Source organism: Prionailurus viverrinus, chromosome D1 (genome assembly GCF_022837055.1).
Source record: "Prionailurus viverrinus isolate Anna chromosome D1, UM_Priviv_1.0, whole genome shotgun sequence".
In the NCBI taxonomy this organism is placed as follows: Eukaryota; Metazoa; Chordata; class Mammalia; order Carnivora; family Felidae; genus Prionailurus; species Prionailurus viverrinus.
The window spans coordinates 111,199,295-111,219,331 of record NC_062570.1 but is presented as its reverse complement, the minus strand read 5'-3'; the positions used below and the strand labels follow the sequence as shown (position 1 = coordinate 111,219,331).

The 20,037-nt window shown below is 59.1% G+C and overlaps 1 protein-coding gene across 4 annotated transcripts in view; it reads right to left on the bottom strand.

The window, feature by feature from the left end:
* The window catches only part of IGHMBP2 (immunoglobulin mu DNA binding protein 2), a 48,817-nt gene extending 28,781 nt beyond the window's left edge, over positions 1-20,036 (bottom strand). For 3 of the 4 annotated variants that reach the window (XM_047823671.1, XM_047823670.1, XM_047823669.1), the window contains exons 1-12: positions 19,877-20,036; positions 17,391-17,560; positions 13,641-13,824; positions 13,312-13,409; positions 11,844-12,007; positions 8,501-8,701; positions 6,764-6,911; positions 5,194-5,368; positions 2,418-2,600; positions 1,986-2,104; positions 1,469-1,563; positions 409-532 (exon numbers count right to left, since the gene is read on the bottom strand). In XM_047823671.1, coding sequence (XP_047679627.1) covers positions 409-532; positions 1,469-1,563; positions 1,986-2,104; positions 2,418-2,600; positions 5,194-5,368; positions 6,764-6,911; positions 8,501-8,701; positions 11,844-12,007; positions 13,312-13,409; positions 13,641-13,824; positions 17,391-17,560; positions 19,877-19,962 — 1,747 coding nt within the window. In that variant the 5' untranslated portion in view covers positions 19,963-20,036. The remainder of the gene's footprint in view (positions 1-408; positions 533-1,468; positions 1,564-1,985; positions 2,105-2,417; positions 2,601-5,193; positions 5,369-6,763; positions 6,912-8,500; positions 8,702-11,843; positions 12,008-13,311; positions 13,410-13,640; positions 13,825-17,390; positions 17,561-19,876) is intronic. The other variant, XM_047823672.1, reaches the window with a different exon arrangement.
* Position 20,037: the final 1 nt, after the last annotated feature.

The window sequence follows — 20,037 nt, the reverse complement described above, 5'->3', positions numbered from 1 at the left end:
CCCACAAGCCCCAGTGGCGGAAACACCAGGCCCTGAGGCCAACTGCACCTCGAGGCCAAAAGCCAGGCTCTGTGCCTCAGCCCCGCCGCCCGCCCCCGGGGCAGGATGCCAGGTGGTCCAAGCACACCCGCACCTGCACGCTGCTCAGCCTCCAGCTCTGCCCCCCCCACACCCCCCACAACACCCAGCTCACAGGCAGCCCCTCGGGATCCTCCCGGCCCCGGCGGCTCCGGTCAGGGCCTCACTGCGCCCCACGCCTGCCCGCTCTCTCGCCCGCCTCTCGCCCGATGCTGAGCTCACGGAGGCCACACTCGCACCGCACTGCACAGCCCGGAGAAGAAATCTGGTACGCACCCCCCGGATGACCCTCCTCTGTGCTCCCAGGGGAGTCTGCTGAGCCCCACGTACCTTTCCTATTGGATCTGACGAAGGACAGGACCACAGCCTCCTTCTCTCGGCCTTGGAAGCCATCGACCGACTTAATTTCAAGCTCGGGGTGCCTGTGAGCGAGGCTCTGCCTGAGCAGGTCCACCTGGAACACCAAGCAAGGCCGCGTCCCCATCGCAGCTCAGGCCAGGGCGGCCCCGACACTCCGCCCGCCCTTGGACTCCGCCGAGGGCCTCAGCCTGCAGAACCAAAACCACGGCACGGAAGCCCTGCAGAGCCCCGGAGCCGCTGTCCGACAGGTGTCCGTGAACGCACAAGGCAGCACGTGAACAGGTCGGACGTGACCCACGCCCCAGCGCTGACATCACAGCAGCTCTTCTGGCTCACGACAGCCACCTGCCTCAGACGCCCCTTGGTGTGGTGTCCACACGCCGGGAAGGGGTGGCAGCCCGCCCACGGACCCCACGACACCCTGCCGTGGCCGCGTCTTTCCCACCAAAGAAGACGGGCTTTGCTGATAAGCCCACAGGCACCGAGAGAGAAGACGTGAGCAGAAAAGAAAGGAGTGAGCACGGGTCATTCTGCCGGCCCACCCCCACCCCTCCTCCAGGCGGCACCCCGATCTTCCGTCCGCCCACGCTCGTCCCAGGAAGCACAGCCAGCGCCCCCGCCCAGAGGTGGGCAAGGACCCCGCACCAGCCACGGCAACCAGCTCAGGGATGGGGACCCGAGCCCGACGCGGAAGGTCCAAGGCTGAGACCCTGTGGGAGATGCCGCGGAGGGTCAGGCGGTCCCCGGGGCCGCCCCGTAAGGACAGCGCCCCCGGACAGGGCTACCGGGAAGCTGGCCAGAAAACAAAGCCAACCAGGGAAGCAGGTGGACATCGGGACGGGGCAGACACGTTAGAGCAAGTAAAACGGACAGACGGACGGACAGAGGCTCTTGCTGAGGTCACGTGAGCCCCGGATCCGGTCATGAGGTGGTCGATTCCACCTGCAGTTTGCAGTCAGAAGAGACCGTGAATCACCCCTTTCCCGTCAGCCGCAGCCCGCGGACACCGGCAGAGGGGGCCCTCTCGCACCTGGAGGTTGTACGGGGTGATGACGGCAATGTCGCTCGCTCGGACGCCAGCCTCCACCAAGGCCTGGACGTGCAGGCTGACGAGACGCACCTCGCCTGGGGAGCAAGCAGGCCGCGGGGCCAGGTCACGCCCTCGTTGCTGCCGGTTTCTTCAGGACTCCGCCCGCCCCGGCCAGCGGACCCAGCGTCGGCCTGGGGCACTGCCGGGTCGCAGGCGGGCCGGCTGGAGCCAGCAAGGACGCGGGCCCCGCGGCGTTGGGTGCAAGCCGGCGGGCTGGGACCTCGGGGGAGCAGGGACCACCCCGTTCACCCTCCCGGGCCGGCTCCTTCGCCGAAGCAGCGCCACCCGCTGAGAAGGGCACCGCGCGCTCCCGTCCGGCTGGAACCCCGCAGCTCGCCGGGGGACCCCCCCCCCCACCTGCCCCCTAAGGTCCACAATCACAGGCCCTCTGCTGTCCACACAGAGGAGCTCAGGGTCTGTCCAAACCCAAAGGCTGGCCCTGCCCAGGCAGGCTCACCAGGGTTCCCCTTAGACTGGTCGTCCTCCTCTTCGAGTTCAAAGAGCCCGCAGCCGGCCGTGTCCACGAGCAGCAGGGGGATGCCCGTCTCCTCCGTGGCGGCCACCCCGGGGAGGTCCCTGCACCGCGGGCGGACACTGAACACGTGAGGCCAGGGCAACGAAGCAGAGCCAGGGCCCTCCCGACAGGACTGAGGCTTCCCTTCGCCCCGTCTGGTGCGGGCCCTTCCCTCTGGAGGACGAGGAGCCCCGGGAGCACCGGAGACCGAGCGCGCCGATGGAGCTCCCCAGGGCCAGGCCCCTCCCCGCTCCCGGAAAGCGGCCTCGGGGGTGACTCTGAAGTCTTTACAGCGCGTGGTTCGGGGGACACAGGGGACTCCGGGGCACGAGGACCCAGCAGGACGGGCCGGGGAGGGCACGACGGGTCACTCACCGCAGGAGGTGGCCCGCCACGGAAGGGTGGGCCGTGAGCCGCCCGTGGTACAGGGCCTCGGAGGCCCACTGCATGATGGCCCGGTGCATGCGGTACTGCACCGTCAGCGTCCGCACCACGCTCGCGCCCTGCTCCTCCGCCAGGCGCTCCATCAGGCTGCGCGCCAGGCCCGCCGCCGCAGCCCTGCCCCAAGAGAGGAACCGGGAAGGGGCGCCTGGGTTCCCCCCCGTCCCGCCTGACACCGGCCCTCAAACCTCGGGACCCGGCTCCGCCCAAGTTCCCGCCTAAAGTTAAGGGTGTGCTCGGCTGAACACCGGCCCCCAGAGAAGCCCGGGTCCCGAGCCTGGGACCTGCGAATGTGTGACCCTCCGAGCGCGAAGCTAAGGTGGGCCCGAGGCCGCCACGGGCTCCTCCTCAGAGGGTCAGGGCAGAGAAGACGGGACCGGAGGGCGGGAGTCGCTGCCGGCGGCTCCGCAGGGGCCCCGAGGGAAGGGGGCGGCCCCTCGGCCGGCTGGAAGAGGCCGACAAGTGAATCCTCCCCCGCAGCTTCCAGAAGGAACCCGTCCCTGCCAACGCTTGGATGTGAACCACCGAGGAAGCCTTCGGACTTTTGATTTCCAGAACCGCGGAACGACGAACCCACGCAAACCTACCTCGTCCGTGTCTGTGAAAATCTAGCGCAGCGGCAACAGCGAGCTGTTACGGGTAAACTTTTCAACAGCCGATACCCTCGGCCGCAAGTAATCCGTTGCTAAGCACAGCCACGGCTGACGTGCGCTGGGCGCTTCCTGGGTCCCGGGTGCCGCTCTGCACCCCTGATACTTGTCAACCTAACGCCCACAAAACCTGAGGCGGGGGTCACCGCTGCGCTTGCCCCTTCCCTAGGAGGAGGGTGCGACCCAGAGAGGTTAAGGGAGCAGCTCAAGGCCGCCCAGCCAGCGATCTCCGGAGCCGCCGTCTTAACCACAGCTCTCGCCGCGTGGGTGACACTAAAACCGGGGGACGCTCACTCATTCTAGCTCGGGGGCCCTTCCCCGGAAGCTCGTAAGATCTCGCGCTTAACCTTTTGTAATAAAGGCGTCCACCAAAAACAACGCCAGAGAAACGAGTGAAGTGGTTACCGGTCCCAACGGCAAACACGGAAGCACCCAGCACGTGTCCCCTTGACACTTTGCCCCCTAGACACAAGAGGGTCCCTGCTCCCATGGGCACAGCTCCAGACGTTCTCCACACAAAGGTCTGTGGAGGACAACGCTGTCTCTCAAGGACCCCCAGGGACCCCGGAACAGACCGCTCCTGTCCTGCAGTCTGCACACTGACACCCACCGCGGGGGCCGTTCCCCGGCCACAACCAACTTCCCAAACGCAGTCCCCGGTTGCCAACCACACCGCGTGGATGGAACGCCCTCTCTCTCTGAGGGATCCTGACCTGACGCCCCCCCCGCCCCCGCTCTGGGGGCCGCGCCCCCCTCCAGCAAGGCTCCACCCGACAGATGTGCGGGCACACCCCCCACATCTCCGAGGGCTGCTGGACCTCAGAACGAGTAGGGAGCGTCCCGCGGTCAAGCGCGGCCCGTCCACACTCACCCCGAAGGAGAGGCCGGGCTCAGGCAGCAGGGGGACAAGAAGAAAGCCCCCTGCGTGAAGGGAGAGCCCCGGCGCCGGGCTCTGGGAGTCTGCTGTCCCCCGCCTCAGGGGTGGCTGGAGCGGCCACGGTCCCGGGCGCACTTAGAGATGCACTTGAGTCAGAGACACCCACGCGCTGGCTGTGGTCCTGGCTGCACACGACTTCCATTCTAGGTGGGCCAGCCAGGGAACGGACAGAGAGACACGCACCACCGCCAGAGAGCAGTGAGCGCTCAGGAACGCGCAGCTGTAACAAGGGACCCACAGGGGGTGGGGACCCGCTGAGGCAGGGTGGTCACGAGAGCCCACGAAGTGGGCTCACCTGAGAAAGTACTGAGTGGAGGGAGGGCATGGCCACCCAGGGTCCGGGAAGGAGCCGTCCAGACGGGGACAGCAAGGACAGAGGCCGGTGTGGCCGAAGCGGTGCGGGAGGGGTGGCAAGACCAGTGCAGCTCGGCAACAGCAGGGACCGCTGTGTCTCTACAGAGTCCCCCCTGTGGCCCAGGTCAAAGGACGCGCCTACAGGTCAGGACTGGAAGAACCCGTGCCAGGCCGTGCGCCAACGAACCCGGAGGCCAGCCGGCCTGCCCACAGGGGCGCCTCCCTCGGCTCAGGAAGGCTCGCCTGGCGGGAACGGGCACATCAGCCTGCCGGCCTCGCCAGAGAAGCTCCGTGCCACCAGCAAGACCGGCCACGGCGCCGGGTGCTGACGCTACAGACGGGCGTGTGGTGGCCACGACCCCGGCCTCAGGAGCACACGGTGGGATCGCCTGACCTCTAAACAAGTACACGCAATAAAACGGGTGCTAGGGCTTGGGGCGCCTGGGTGGCTCAGTGGGTTAAGCGTCCGACTTCGGCTCAGGTCATCATCTCCCAGCTCATGAGTTCGAGCCCCACGTCAGGCTCTGCGCTGACGGCTCAGAGCCTGGAGCCGGCTTCGGATTCTATGTCTCCCTCTCTCTCTGCCCCTCCCCTGCTCACTCACGCGCGCATTCCCTTTCTCAAAAATAAACACTAAAGAAAAAAGGAAACGGGCGCGAGGGGCCGTCATCAGGAACGTGCAGGAGGGCACGTCAGGGCCGCTGCGCCCAAGGAGAGACGGAAGGGGTGGCGGGTGAGGGCCGAGGAGCGCCGCGGGCAGCGGTCTTACTTGGGGGACACGATGGTGGGCGGCAGCTGTTTGTGATCTCCGGCCAGGATGCACTTCCCGGCCTTCAGCAGGGGGATCCAGCAGCTGGCTTCGAGGGCCTGGGCGCACTCGTCGATGACCACCACGTCGAAGTGGCCGTCGGGCAGCAGCTTCAGAGGGCCGTCGGGAGAAGCGCCTGGTGGAAATCGGAACCGTGAGCCTTCACAGAAGGTGCCAGAGGCCGCACCCACGCCGGACGAGGCCGCGACGGGCCGGGGTTTCAGAACCCGGCCTGGCATGAAGACTGTGTAAGAAGGACTCTGGGCGTCTTAGAATAAAAACGGGGAGGTCACGAGAAACCTCCCGTTCCAGCCCAGCTGCGTCTAAGTGTGAGCAGCGGGCCCCTGGCCAAGGGCCACTCCCGCAGTCCAATCACCAGAATCGATCTCCCCCTTGGGTCTGGGCCCAAGTCCCCTGAAGGCCGTCTCTTTTCTAAATATTATTCCTGTATCATTTTCTGAATTTCGAGCTTCATTAATTCCCCTCTCTGCTGCTCTCCCAGACGTACCGAACAACTAACTGAACGTCCATCCAGGGGGAAGCCTCCGTGTGTGTGACGGCACGAAAGCACGGCCCCGGCTCCTCCTCGGAAGGGCAGTGCCGTGGCAAGAGCTCACGTGTGAGGATGACCCGGGCCCCGCGCCAACCCCCACAGACAGCAGTGAGCCCGGGCAGGGCCCCCAACCCTGAACCTCTCTCATCTACAAACGTGGGCACCACCTGTATCGCACAGGACGGCTCCCGAGACCAGACGCTAAACCAACTAAACCCTGTGTTAGTTAGGGTTCTCCACAGAGACACAGAAGCAGAAGCAGGCTCCGGGCTCTGAGCTGTCAGCCCAGGGCCCGACATGGGGCTTGAACCCACGAACCGTAAGATCACGACCTGAGCTGAAGTCAGGCGCTCAACCCACCACGAAACACAACCTATAGGATGTTATACGTATACCTCAATATAACATAGCGATTTTTTGTAAGGAATTTGCTCCTGCAGTTATGGAGACCGACAAGTGCTTGGGGCTCGAATTCACCGACTGCGAGATCATGACCTGAGCCGAAGTCGGACGCTTAACCGACTGACTGAGCCACCCAGGCGCACCTGGAGGCACTTGACTCTACGGTACTTGCTGGAAGGCTGGTTCGGGCCTGCACAGCCCGGACGCCCCCGCTAATCACTGTCCTGACAAAGTGTCAAATTACCGACACCAGGAAGGAAACAAGTGAGGTCGCCCGAGATGCTACACTGTCAAAGAAGGGGAAAGAGTGAACGCTAGACCTACAAATGCAATCACGTAGACTCAACGAACAGATTCCTTGGAAGACGCCAGCTGGCTCCGTGAGAGGGAACGTGAGCACCCCCATACCGATTCGAGAAACCTCCTTACGGGAAGACCGCAGGCCCGAAGGCTTCCCTGGGAACCCTACCCGACACCGACGGACGGTTCTATGCAAACCCGCCCCCCGCAGCCCGTGGGAGGGACCGCGCCTCCGTCGAGGGGGGCCCCCGCGAGCGGGGCGCACGGCCCCCTCACCTGTATTCGTTGCCAGCACCACGGCTGCCGACCTGAGGCTCTCCAGCATGGCGGCCTCCTCCCTCTCCTTCAGCTCTTTCCGTAACAGCTTGATTTCGTTCCAGAAACTACTCTTCTCTCTCTTGTCCTGGGTCTGCCTGTTCTTCAACTACAAAGGAAAGCCAAGAAAACGTAAGTATTTGGACGTGACTTTGCACCTGCTTAGCTCTCTCTCGCTCCCAAAGCGCTTCTGTTTACAACCAGCGGGTCCACCGCGTGAAGTTCCCTGAGGGGCACTGAGATGTCAAAAACCTTTCTCGACGGAGCAAACAGACACACGCAGGTGACCGAGCACCTGACGCCCTCTGTGGCCTTACGGCTGCTGTCACCTGCCCCGGCAGAGGCAGAGAGACGAAGGCCAGGCCCTCGAAGCAGACGGTGTCTTGAACTGGAAGCTCACCCAAAACCGGAAACTGGGCCCTGCCCGACCCTGCCCGGAATTGCTGCACACGCCCACGCAACAAAGAGAGTCTCCCAGCCCAGGAGTTGGGTTTTCGCTGCTTACAGAGGAGAGGCTGCACGCCAGTTTCCACTCCACATCCGCCAAGGGAGTAACAGGTCTTCCCGGGCCCATAAAATGCTTAGCTAAGCCCCAACTTCCTGCAATACTAAAAAAGACATCCTTCCTTATCTGTGGTTTCTGCTTTGGAGCACAGGGTTTCCAGGGCTGGCGGAGGGGTTTTACTGCGCCTCCCTTATGGAGAAGAAGATCCCGAAAGCACCGATTAAGCAGGAACAAGAAGAGAAATCATCCGCATTTGCAACGGAGGAAATACCATCGCCGCACATTCCCACGCCACCTGTACCCTTGAATGACGTATTTTCAACTCGTCCCCACCTCTGCTGGGCCCACGCTGGCATCCCGTGCGCCATCCCACTATCCCGCAGGCCCGCGGGAAGGCTGACTCACAGCCCTGTGGGGCGGGGACACGGAGGAGGCCACGCCAACGTGAGGCCGTGAGGCCAGCTGACAGTGAGCAAACCGAGCGGAACGTTAAGTCACAGGACCACAGAGTTCCAGAGCCCCAACTGCAAGAAGAAACACGTCTCCGCCTGACCCACTGCCGGCTGCCTCTCTTCCACAGGGAGGGTGTAAAATGGACCAGAGACCGGGAGGATGAATATTTTTTGAACTTTTATTCTCAGGCCGCTGGGTATTTTCTTGCCGACGTGACCCAGCCAGCAAGATCAGATGCAGAGGCGCTTAGAGAGAGGTCCTCTTGAAGACGACCCCTCACCTACTCACGAAACTACCTTGACAAGTCGAGTCCCTACGAGATGCCGAGTACAAGTCTCTACCAAAAACAGGCAGCCCTTCCTTTCTTAGTAAAACTTGGGGGAAAAATTTTTAATGGGCCATCCTGATATCTGAAATTTTTTTTAATGTTCATTTTTGAAGGGGGGGGGGGGGAGTGCACGAGCTGGGGAAGGACAGAGAGAGAGGGAGACACAAAATTCGAGGCAAGTACCAGGCTCCGAGCGGTCAGCACAGAGCCCAATGCGGGGCTTGAACCCATGAAGCCATGAGATCATGACCTGAGCCGAAGTCGGATGCTTAACCGACTGAGCCACCCAGGCGCCCCCTAACGTTTGAAATTCTTAGAGGAGCTGACGGAGGCCAAAAAAAAGCGAGAGAAACACAGACAGAAATGTCTCCCGGGAGAGACCTCAGATGAGAAGCCACACAGAGGGACGTACGAAGGCCTGATCGATGTCCTTTCTGATGTCTGCGACGATCTGGGCGCTGTCGCTGCGTGCCAACACGGCGTCGAGGGAGTGCTGCTGAATGCACTCCAGCAGCCGGGCAGGGTGCCCGAGGCGCAGGACCTTCTGCTGACACCGCGCCAGCCGCTCTGCCAGGTTATCCACGGCGACGTTAGAGGGGGCACAGCACAGCACCTGGGGAAGCAAGGCTCGCGTTCAGTGACTTAACCACTCAAGTTCACGCTAAAACGGACCGGAAGGCTTGAAGGCCAAGAGAGGAGGATCGGAACGTGTACAAGAGGTCGTGTCAACGCATAAACACGCAGACGCAGCATGAGTGGACACGCCCCACAGGACACGTGCTACAGGGGCGTCTGGTGGTTCAGTCAGGGGAGCGTCTAACCCTCGATTTTTGGCCTAGGTAATGACCTCACAGTTCGGGAGTTTGAGCCCTGAGTCAGGCTCTGTGATGACAGCACAGGGCCTACTTGGGATTCTCTCCTTCCTCTCTGCCCCCCCCCCGCCCACACACGTGCGCACACTCTCGCACGCAAAATAAGTATTTAAAAAAATATATATATATATACATAATTTCAACGTTTATTTATTTATTTGGGACAGAGAGAGACAGAGCATGAACGGGGGAGAGGCAGAGAGAGAGGGGGACACAGAATCGAAAACAGGCTCCAGGCTCTGAGCCATCAGCCCAGAGCCCGACACGGGGCTCGAACCCACGGACCGCGAGATCATGACCTGGCTGAAGTCGGAGGCTTAACCGACTGCACCACCCAGGCGCCCCAATATATATATATTTTCAACGTTTATTTATTTATTTGGGACAGAGAGAGACAGAGCATGAACGGGGGAGGGGCAGAGAGAGAGCGAGACACAGAATCGAAAACAGGCTCCAGGCTCTGAGCCATCAGCCCAGAGCCCGACGCGGGGCTCGAACCCACGGACCACGAGATCGTGACCTGGCTGAAGTCGGACGCTTAACCGACTGCACCACCCAGGCGCCCCAATATATATATTTTTTCAACGTTTATTTATTTATTTGGGACAGAGAGAAACAGAGCATGAACGGGGGAGGGGCAGAGAGAGAGGGAGACACAGAATCCGAAACAGGCTCCAGGCTCTGAGCCATCAGCCCAGAGCCTGATGCGGGGCTCGAACTCACGGACTGCGAGATCGTGACCTGGCTGAAGTTGGGACGCTTAACCGACTGCGCCACCCAGGCACCCCATATATATATATATATATATATATATACATTTTTTAGAAAGAACACATTACCACAGACTGACACAGTATCTGGAACTTTGGTCTTAAGAACTATTGAGGGGCACCTGGGTGGCTCAGTCGGTTAAGCATCCGACTTCGGCTCAGGTCATGATCTCACGGTTCGTTGAGTTCAAACCACAGGATGGGCTGTGTGCTGACAGCTCAGAGCCTAGAGCCTACTTCGGATTCTGCCTCTTTCTCTCTCAAATATAAAATAAAATATAAAAAAAAAAGTTTTTTTAAATAATGACTACTGGTGACCAAAACACCAAAAATGTTAAATAATTGGCAACTGGGGGGAAAAAAAGGACTCAAAGATTAAAGTGTGCTCTGAAATAAATTATCAGGTTTGGAGCATCCAGCTTCTTACCAATGAAATCACTTTATCAACTCACAAAGAGGTATGAGGGAAAAATCTTTCTGATGAGCTCAATCTTGCTTCTAGAACTCTTCTGTAGTGCCTTCCATCAGCAAAGAAAAACCTCAAGTTCCACTATGAAACACAGGTGGAGGGGGTTCCTGGGGGGACTCAGGAGGTCGAGCGTCTGACCCTTAATTTCAGCTCAGGTCATGATCTTACAATTCGTGAGTTCCAGCCCCGCATCGGGCTCTGCACTGACAGTGAGAAGCCTTCCTGGGGTTCTCTCCCTCTGCCCCTCCCCTTCACGGGCACGCACGCACTCTCTCTCTCTCTCTCTCTCTCTCTCTCTCTCTCTCTCAAAATAAATAAACTTTAAAAACAAAAAGCAGCAGTTGGCAGCTGGCAGAGGAGGTGGAGAGGAGAGCCCCTCCGTACACACACAAGCCTCGGCGGCAGGCGCCCCCCCCACCCCCACCCCATCGCCTTCACCCCCACCGAGGGCCCGAGCGTGAGCACGAGCGTGTCCTGTTTCACCGTTTATGGAAACGGAAGGCATCCGATCAAGCCACCAGACCTGCTTCCCACCAGCGAATGGTCATTCATCCAGTTCTCAAGTGTCATTCACCTGACCGAAGCCACCGGACAGCCCCGTGACCAAGTGACAGACCTCCCTACGCTCCCGACGGCAGCTCTGCCTTGCGGAGAAGCGTGAGGTACGGAGCAAAGGCTCTGGGGAGCGTGTCTGCCGAGTTCCAATCCTGGCCCTGCCACGCACTGTGACCGGGGCACAGGACCTCAGTGCCTGGTTTCCTCTGGGACCTGGGGGTGCCAATGGTCCCCAGCACCCAGGGTTGCCCCGACCTGAGCGAACACGCGGAGAGCGCTCAGGAGAACTGCGTCGTAAAAAGTCAAACGTTGGGGCGCCTGGGTGGCACAGTCGGTTAAGCGTCCGACTTCAGCCAGGTCACGATCTCGCGGTCCGGGAGTTCGAGCCCCGCGTCGGGCTCTGGGCTGATGGCTCGGAGCCTGGAGCCTGTTTCCGATTCTGTGTCTCCCTCTCTCTCTGCCCCTCCCCCGTTCATGCTCTGTCTCTCTCTGTCCCAAAAATAAATAAACGTTGAAAAAAAAAAAATTAAAAAAAAAAAAAAAGTCAAACGTTGACCATTATCACTCTAATTCTCATCACCATCTGACGTTTCTAAACGAGAAAGGCTTTCTAAAGTCTTCCACGGGCTCAGAACCCACGAGGACTCACGTGGATGCACACGAGGACAAAAGACCCCGTCGGGACCACTGAAAACGTGCGTGAATAACAGCATACAATCACCCTGCTCCACATCTCGGGAAATCAGTCATTTGGGCACCACACACGGGCAGCGCGCCCATTAACGGCAACACGTCTGTCTCCCTCGACCAACCGCAGGGCTCCTGAGGGCACGGACAGGCCTGCGCACAGCGCGGGCACAGCAAGCGCGCCGAGCGGAACCCTGCGGACCGATGCTCCCAAGCGTGTGCCCTTCCCAGGCGCCCTGCAGCTGTCAGAGATCAGCCAGGGCCCAGCCCCACGCCCAATCAGTCCACGCTCGGGAACGTTCCTGACCAACCCCACAGCGCAGGCGAGGACACTGCTGAGCACCCGCGAGCCGGGCACGTGGAACCCCTTCGCCCTGTCGGGGCTCTGGCACCCACGCCCACCTTTAAGCCCCGTCTCACAGCCTGAAGGATGATCTCGACCACAGTGGTGGTCTTCCCAGTGCCAGGAGGCCCGTGGATGATGGCAAGTTCCTTCTGGGACAGCGCAAAGGAGACGGCTTCCTTCTGGGAGGCGTCCAGGGAGGTGTTACAGAACGGCGGCGGCTCTGCGGGAGGGGCAACACGGTCAGGCCGGGCCCCCGCACCCCCCGGCGCTTCCTCCTTGCGGACGGCGCGGGTGGAAGGAAGCGCGCACCAGCCTCCTGGGTCTCCGCGGGCATCAGCCCGTCAACACAGAACCCACCTGCTTTGTCTCCAAAAGCTTCCTCCCAGAACAGGAAGCGGCAGGCTGTGGACCACGGGCCCCAACCAGCCTGCTGCCCGCTTTCGGCCGTCCGGTCTCACAGGAACCCAGCCACGCCCGTTCGCTTACACGCGGCCTCCGGCCACCGCCAAGCATTTCCGTGTGCCTTGTGCTCCGAGAGCGGGCCCTGGGCGTCCAGCTCTGCCCCCAGCACCCGCCGCAGGGCACCCGACCCCTGAGTGAGCACGCCTCCCGGGCACAGCGCCCTGGTCGAGGCAGGCCAGACTGAAACCAGCTTGGCAAGCAGCAGCGATCACCTGACCCGAAGTCCCAGCGCACCCCACCTCTTGGAACCGCATCCCTTTTCCTCAGGGACACCTGCCATAACCACCACGTAGCGTGCTCCTTAAAACATGGCAAATAAACTTCTAACTCAGTTTCCCGTGCACAGCAGCCTCTCGATAAATAAGTGACAGAATAAAACGTTGAGACGTGAGTGCTTTCAAAATGTGGAGAAGTACCATATGGCAGCCACATCTTTAAAGGATCCTGGCACGGCATCACGAGGGTGTGAATGAGCCCCGCCACCCCAGGCAGCAGGGACAGGCCGAGCACTGCCGAGTCAGGAGATGGACGAGTGTGACATCGCGGGCGGTGCTTGGGAGGCAACAAGCCCCCTCAAAATGAGGCTCTTCAAGACCACTGAGGGGTATGAGAAAGTGCAGGCGAGGAAGGGGAGCACGTGCGTGTACGTGTGTCTGTATACGTAGAAAAGACCAGAACACGTGCGGCTTGAAAGACGCCGAAAAAGTAACAAAATGCACTTAGGACGGAGACTTTTCACACAAACAAACAAAAAATGCTACTGGGCAAACGCTATACCCAGCCATCACGTATTTTCACGGATCACTGAGCTAGAACATCCTCACATTTCAAAACGATGTATTTAGGAACACTCGAAAGAACGTTGGAAAGTCGGAATGAGCTGCGTCTTGGCACCGAGTACTGGAGAGTCCAGTCCATGTGAGTCACTCAAAGAAATTTAAAAAAAGACACAGACATCCCCTCCAACTGTACATCCTCAACCTCTTGCTGAAACACCCCAGCTCACTCTGCTCCCAGTATTTCCGGAGTGATCTCGTCGACCAGGGAAGAAAAGGCTCTTACGTGTTTCACTGGCAGGACTGGGGGGTGATCCACCGAAGACGACCTCTATGAGGGAGCTCGCGGGGCCAGAATGATACTTCTTTAGGGTAATGAGAGCTCTGCCCGGGGAGAAAAACGAGAATTAGGAGCTGGGTGAAAACCAGCCATTGATTCAGTGCCCGAGCCCCTGTCCCAACAGCCACCTGCAGCCACCACCCCCTGGGAGGGGCACCGAACGACTCCAGACTCAACTCGACTGCACTGCTTTCCACCACAGGACAGGTGGCCAGGGTGAGTGAGCCACGTTAAAGGAAAAAGAACATGTGACTCCCAGGCTCACTCGCCCTTACTTTTTCAGCCGCTTATAAGTGACGTCATTGGCGAGTTTTAACAGTCTGTAGGCACGCTCTCGGTCTAAGCTCAGCTGGAAATCATGGGACTCATCAAAGGCTACTGTGACCGATCTCTGCATGATCCGGGTCAGGATCCCCGTGGCCAGCTGACCGCCTTCGTCATACAGACCCACTATATCTCCTGCAGGAACAGAGACTCCAGTTATACAAACACTGAGCCAAGTTAAACTGTGGATTATTTTCTATGATAAATTCCAGCATTATTTCAAATACCCTGTTAACTTTCTTTAGAAATGAAATCAATAGCAATAAAAAAGTTTAACTGACATCTAAATTACGTACAAAAGTTGACTTGAGATCAATGAACTATTTAAAACAGACACACCACAGGGCGCCTGGGTGGCTCAGTCGGTTGGGCATCCAACTTCGGCTCAGGCCATGATCTCATAGTCTGTGAGTTCAAGCCCCACGTCGGGCTCTGTGCTGACAGCTCAGAGCCTGGAGCCTGTTTCAGATTCTGTGTCTCCCTCTGTCTCTGACCTTCCCCTGTTCACGCTCTGTCTCTGTCTCAAAAATGAATGTTAAAAAAAAAATTTTTTTTTTAAATAAATAAAACAGACACGCCAGGGACAACACCTGGGTGGCTCAGTGAGTTAAGTGTCCAACTTCAGCCCAGGTCGTGATCTCATAGTTCGTGAGTTCGAGCCCCGCATCAGGCTCTCTGCTATAAGCACCAGGCTCACTTCGGATCCTATATCCCCCTCTCTCTCAATCTCTCTCTCTCAAAAATGAATATTTAAAAAAATTTTTTAACAAAAAAATTAAGACAAACGTGCCAGTCAATAAAACCTTTTGAAGTGCCTACTCCGTGCTAGGCACTGGTCTAGGTACTGGTCCAATTAGAAATAAGACACACGTGCCAGCACTGGAGGTTTCAAGGAATTATGCAGCCCAGGAGGGGATGGAGAGGGACGGGGGTGTCATTTTATTAATTTTTAATTTTTTTATTTTCAAAGAGAGAAAGAGAGAGGTGGCGTGCACAAGTGAGAGAGGGGCAGAGAGTGAGGGAGAGAGAGAATCTCAAGCAGGCTCCGCAACGTCAGCACGGAGCCCGACGCGGGGCTCAAACCCACGAACCGTGAGATCGTGACCTGAGCCGAAATCAAGAGTCGTATGCATAACCGGCTGAGCCACCCAGGCGCCCCAGCGTGTCATTTTAGAAACAGGGTATGGCCAGGGCCCCCGAGCGGCCACAGGTAAGCAGGATGGGCCCTGAACGAAGCGGGGGCCACGAGCACATCTAGAGGAGAACATTCCAGGCAGAACGGGAGCATCAACAGGGGGACAGAGGTCATCTGCTGCCCACCCAAGTACGGATTTCCCCACTTCCCACAGTACCTGTCGGGTGACTCGCCCATCCGCCGGGTGACTCTGAGGGGCTTCCCTGATGCCAGGGACAGAGCACACAACCTACACCTCAGCCAATCGCTGTTGCCATGTCCCTGGCCACAGTGACTGCTCAGAGATGAGCACGGGACCAAATGTGAGCCCCCTGAACACGGTGAGACTATTGCTTGGCACCTGGCAAAAGGGCCCTCCCTCCGTCCAGCTGGACCAGAAACCTGAGGGCACACGGGGGCTATAGCTGCTATCACGTGTCGCCTGAGAAGGAAGCCACCCCAGGACGGGGCAAAGCCAAGAAACGGAGAGAAGTGCGAGCGACCTCCCGTGGGCCCTGAAGCCAACCTTCTAGCATCCCAACCAACGCAATCTTTCTTGCCCAAGCCAGCGTGGCCTGGGTTTTCATCACCTGGAAGGGGAGACATTCCAACCAAAACAGACTCCACTCTGAGATAAAGCCAGAGCCACCCACACGCTTACATCCCATTCATTCCGTGTCTGAAAGCGTGTGCCCCAGGTCAACCAGGCACCAGACCCACTGACCCTGCGCTGTTTTTCTTCAAGCAATGAGTCTCACCCGCACCTTAAACCGTTTCTCTGTGTTCTCCCCAACTTTATAAAGACAGACAGCAGGTGGCAACAATCCCCCAGGGGCAGAGTCCAGTTGTGTCTGTGCGCGCCACGGGGCTGAGCACAGAGGACCCCGTCCCTACTGTGACCTCCCCACTAGTGCCCTGAATACGATCCGTCTCAGAATTTACATTTCTAGGGACGCCTGGGGGGGCTCAGTCGGTTAAGCGTCTGACTTCGACTCAGGTCACGATCTCGTAGTTTACAAGTTCGAGCCCCGCGTCGGGCTCTGTGCTGACGGCTCGGAGCCTGGAGCTGCTTCGGAGTCTGTGTCTCCTTCTCTCTCTGCCCTTTCCCTGCTCACACGCTGTCTCTCTCTCTCTCCCCCCCACCTCTCTCTCTCAAAAATAAATAAAAACATTAAAACAATTTTTTAATTAAAAAAAAAAAGGAATTTACATTTCTAAGCTGAGCCTTAAAACTGCTCTTCCGGAGACGAGAAACTAACAGCTCCACCTGGGTCTGGCCCACAGCCTCAGCTACGCGGCAGATTCTCAGCCGGATCCTTTCGCGCCCAACTGCCGCTCCCTGATTCCCATTTCCGAACCGTTCGCCAACCTCGTGGATCACACTCCGTGATGCCTGCTAACTGTATACGCCACTGGATGCGTTTTCACTTTCGGTTTTCAGAGTTTACAACCCCCCGCATGGACATTCAACCCTGACGGCGAGGAGGAAATGTGCCAAGGCGCCCCCAGGCCCGTCGGCAGCGGGCAGGCAGTGGTGAGCCCTAGCTCGCTTAACAAGAACACGGAAGACCGGACTGCAGCCAGCAGCCCCCCTTGTCCCCCCATCTCCAAATCCAGCCACCACTCCAACAACCGCGGGCAGGAGTTTGGGAAACCCGAATACGAAATCAAAAGCCCATCACCACCAAAACAAGGCGGACTCTTCTAGAGCAAGTCCAGCTCCTCCCGGCCGCTGCTCCTCTCGGGCAGGGCCGGCACAAGGGTGCCCCGAATACGCTCGGCATGGAGAGGCTGTGGGAATACAGAAGGAGACGTGCTGTACCACAGCTGCCCAAGACACGCACGGCCACGGTCACGCGTAATTCTGCCCTTTCTAGTAGCCGTGAAAAAAATAATCTTCAGGAAACAAGTCAACTTATTTTAATGATGATATACTTCATCCGATATAGGACAAACACTGTTTCCACAAGTGGTCAGGTTTCCAAAAGATTACTCTTCCGGGGCGCCTGGGGGGCTCAGTCGGTTAAGCATCTGACTTGGGCTCAGGTCATGATCTCACGTTTCATGAGTTCGAGCCCCGCGTCGGGCTCTGGGCTGACAACTCGGAGCCTGGAGCTGCTTCAGATTCTGGGTCTCCCTGTCTCTCTGCCGCTCCCCCGCTCACGCTCTGCCTCTCTCTCTCAAAAATAAATAATAAAATATTAAAAAAAAAAAAAAAGGTTACCCTTCAGATAGCCTAGACATCTGTGTACTCAATCTCCAAACCGGGTGTGCACGGTATGCCTGCGGCAATCGCGACCCATATCTCAAGTGTTCGATGACCACGTGTGGCCAGTGGCTGCCGTCTGGACGGTGCTGACCTAGACTGCCAAAAACCCACGTGACTGGCGAATATCTAACTAAGGGGTCTTCACTGCAATGCTTTATTCCCCAATCAGTCATGCGTAACCCAGCCTTTACAGAGCGAAAGTCGCAGTCGGGAAGGCGAGCAGTAAACAACATATGCCAACGTCACAGACGCACGGACCAGAAGTAAAGCTGTTGCTGGGAAGGGCCGTGGCAGACGCACATCTCCTGGGCTCGAAGGTGACCAGCAGCCGCCCGTACAGCCCGGTCCGCTGGCTGGACACCTGCAGCTTCAGCAAACAGACCCCTCGGCTCTGGAGTTCTTTCAGAGAGATGTTTTCCTGCCAGGACCTGGAAGATACCCAACACTGAGAGTTCAACACTTACACTCCACCAGCTTGTATTTCCACCCAGACAGGAGGAAGGAAAAAGGGAGAGAGACACAAACATCTGTGCACAGGCACCAAGTAAGACCCCAAGGGGGCTCCACATCTGCCCCTCGGATCGGGCTCCCCCACATCCTCCTGCAGGTAGAGCTACGTGCTGGCCCTGCTCTGCTCTGACTGCACATCCTGGTTCCCACCTGTCACTAAGTCCGTCGTAGCCCCCTCCACCCCCCGCCATCTGCACCCTCGCGAATCCGCCTCTGCCTCCATCCTCCCCACCATAACCCTGGTTCAACCCACACCAACTACATCGTCTGGACTAGACAGAGCCTCCTAACTGCCTCACCTCTGGGGCTTGCCCTGTCCAGACCCAAGCAGCAGCACCCAAGCAATCCACCCAAAACACGAATCTATTCACCTGCCTCCCCTCCCCCCACCCGTGAAAACGAAGAGAAAAAACCTCACTGAAATGCAGCGGGGAGGCCAGAAGGGGGAGCTGCACCTACAGATGTCAGCGACCAGAACTGTCAGTGACAGACCCCCCCACAGCAAAGAGGCCAGACCATCCCACAACAGGAATGATGCACCCTGCAACTCCTACAAGAAATCCACTACCCCTGGACGCAGCTAGCGAGAAGCGGCCGTCTTCCCGAACTCTCGCCCCTTCTGTAACGGACTTCAGTTCGAAACTACCCCTCCCAACTCCTTCCTCCACAAAATAAAGGTCCTCCCCTTCCCTGGTTGCACTAGCCTAGAGCTTAGGCCACAGATTCCATGTCCAGAACTGCAATCCTCTGCTGTTACGAATAAACCCATTTTGCTAGGAGAGGAACTTGCTGTTTTATTTCTAAGGTGAATACCCCACCCTCTTACCTATGCGGAGAGCCGGCCTCTGCACACGGAATATAACACAAGCTCACCCGCAAGACCCTTCTCAACCTGACCGATGCCTACCCTTCTGTGGGTGCTCACTGCGCCCGGCACTGAGCTGGGCACCTGACAGCAGGCCATCTTGTGCTCACAGCAAACCCATGAGGTGGGAATAATCCCACCTTACAGGCGAGGTGGCTCTAAGGCTCAGAGACGTAACCTGCAAAGTCACACAGCCACACACAAAGCAAAGCCCATCGATGTCTGCAGTGCGGACCCTGGAATCAGACTCCTAGCCTCCGATCCTGACTCCACCTGTGTTACCCTGAGCAAGTGACTGAACCGCTCTGTCACAGCCTCCTCGTGCACCAAATGAGAAGAACACTGAGGTTTGAAGGAACGAGGGTCTGGAAAGAGCATTTACAGTGAGCTCTCCATAAGCCCTGGCTGTTACTTCTTCAGCTAGATGAATATTCGCGTTGAGAAGCAAGCCGGGCTCTCTATGGCACGCACCCTCAGGTGCAAGGCTGCCCTCCCATCTCATCCAGGAAGGCTCCTCAAGGCTCCTCTCCTTCCTCTTCTATCCAGGAAACCTTCACTCCTGTTTTTCTGCTCAGGCACCACCTGTCCCCAAAGCCAGCCTTAGCCTCGCCCTCCCCAGGGGGAGCTGGTCGCCATCCGAGCTTGCACAGCCCTTTCCACACACACAGCATGAGTGTGCCCAACTGGAAGTAACGGTCCAGGCAAGCCCACCTCCTGCCCAGGCCCAGGCCCAGGCCCACTCCCTGCCCAAGGCCAGGCCCACCTCCCCCACCCCTCCACCCCCCCCACTCCCCACCCCTCCACCCCCCCCACTCCCCACCCAGGCCCAGGCCCACCCCCTGCCCAAAGCCAGGCCTACAACACCCCCCCCCCTCGCCCAGGCCCAGGCCCACCCCCTGCCCCCCCAACCCCTCTACTCCCCACTACCCCCCCCCCAGGCCCAGGTCCAGGCCCACTCCCTGCCCAAAGCCAGGCCCACCTCCCCCACCCCCCGCCCAAAGCCAGGCCGGTCCCCTACCCAGACCAGGGCCCAGGAGGCCGCATCGTCGCCCTTTCCCACCGGCCCGGCCCCAAAAGAGAGAAGGGCTGAGGACGCTCTGGGGGCAGGGGCAAGGCCTGGGACTGGAAGTTCGGGGGTGGGGGCTCCAGGCCAAGAAGAAAGGGCTTCCTGAAGGCCCCAAACCGGTACGGCCGCCCGGGAGGCGACAGGGTCCCATCTCCAGAGGCGGCCGAGCCCCCCCCAAACACACACACACACACACACACACACACACACACACACACACACACGCACACACGCACACACGCACAGCGCCGCGGGCGGGACTCAGGGGGCAGAAGGGCAAATCCCGGCCGGTCCACCCAGTACCTGCGCTCCTCGACCTCCGCGTCTCTCTCGAGCTCCAGCAGGTCCAACTGCTTGCTCACGAAGCTCTCCACAGCCGCCGAGGCCATGACCGCCGCCCGGCCCGGGCCCGCGGCGGCAGAGGTCCCGCTGCGGCGCGCGGCGGAGTTCCCGGCCGGGCCCGG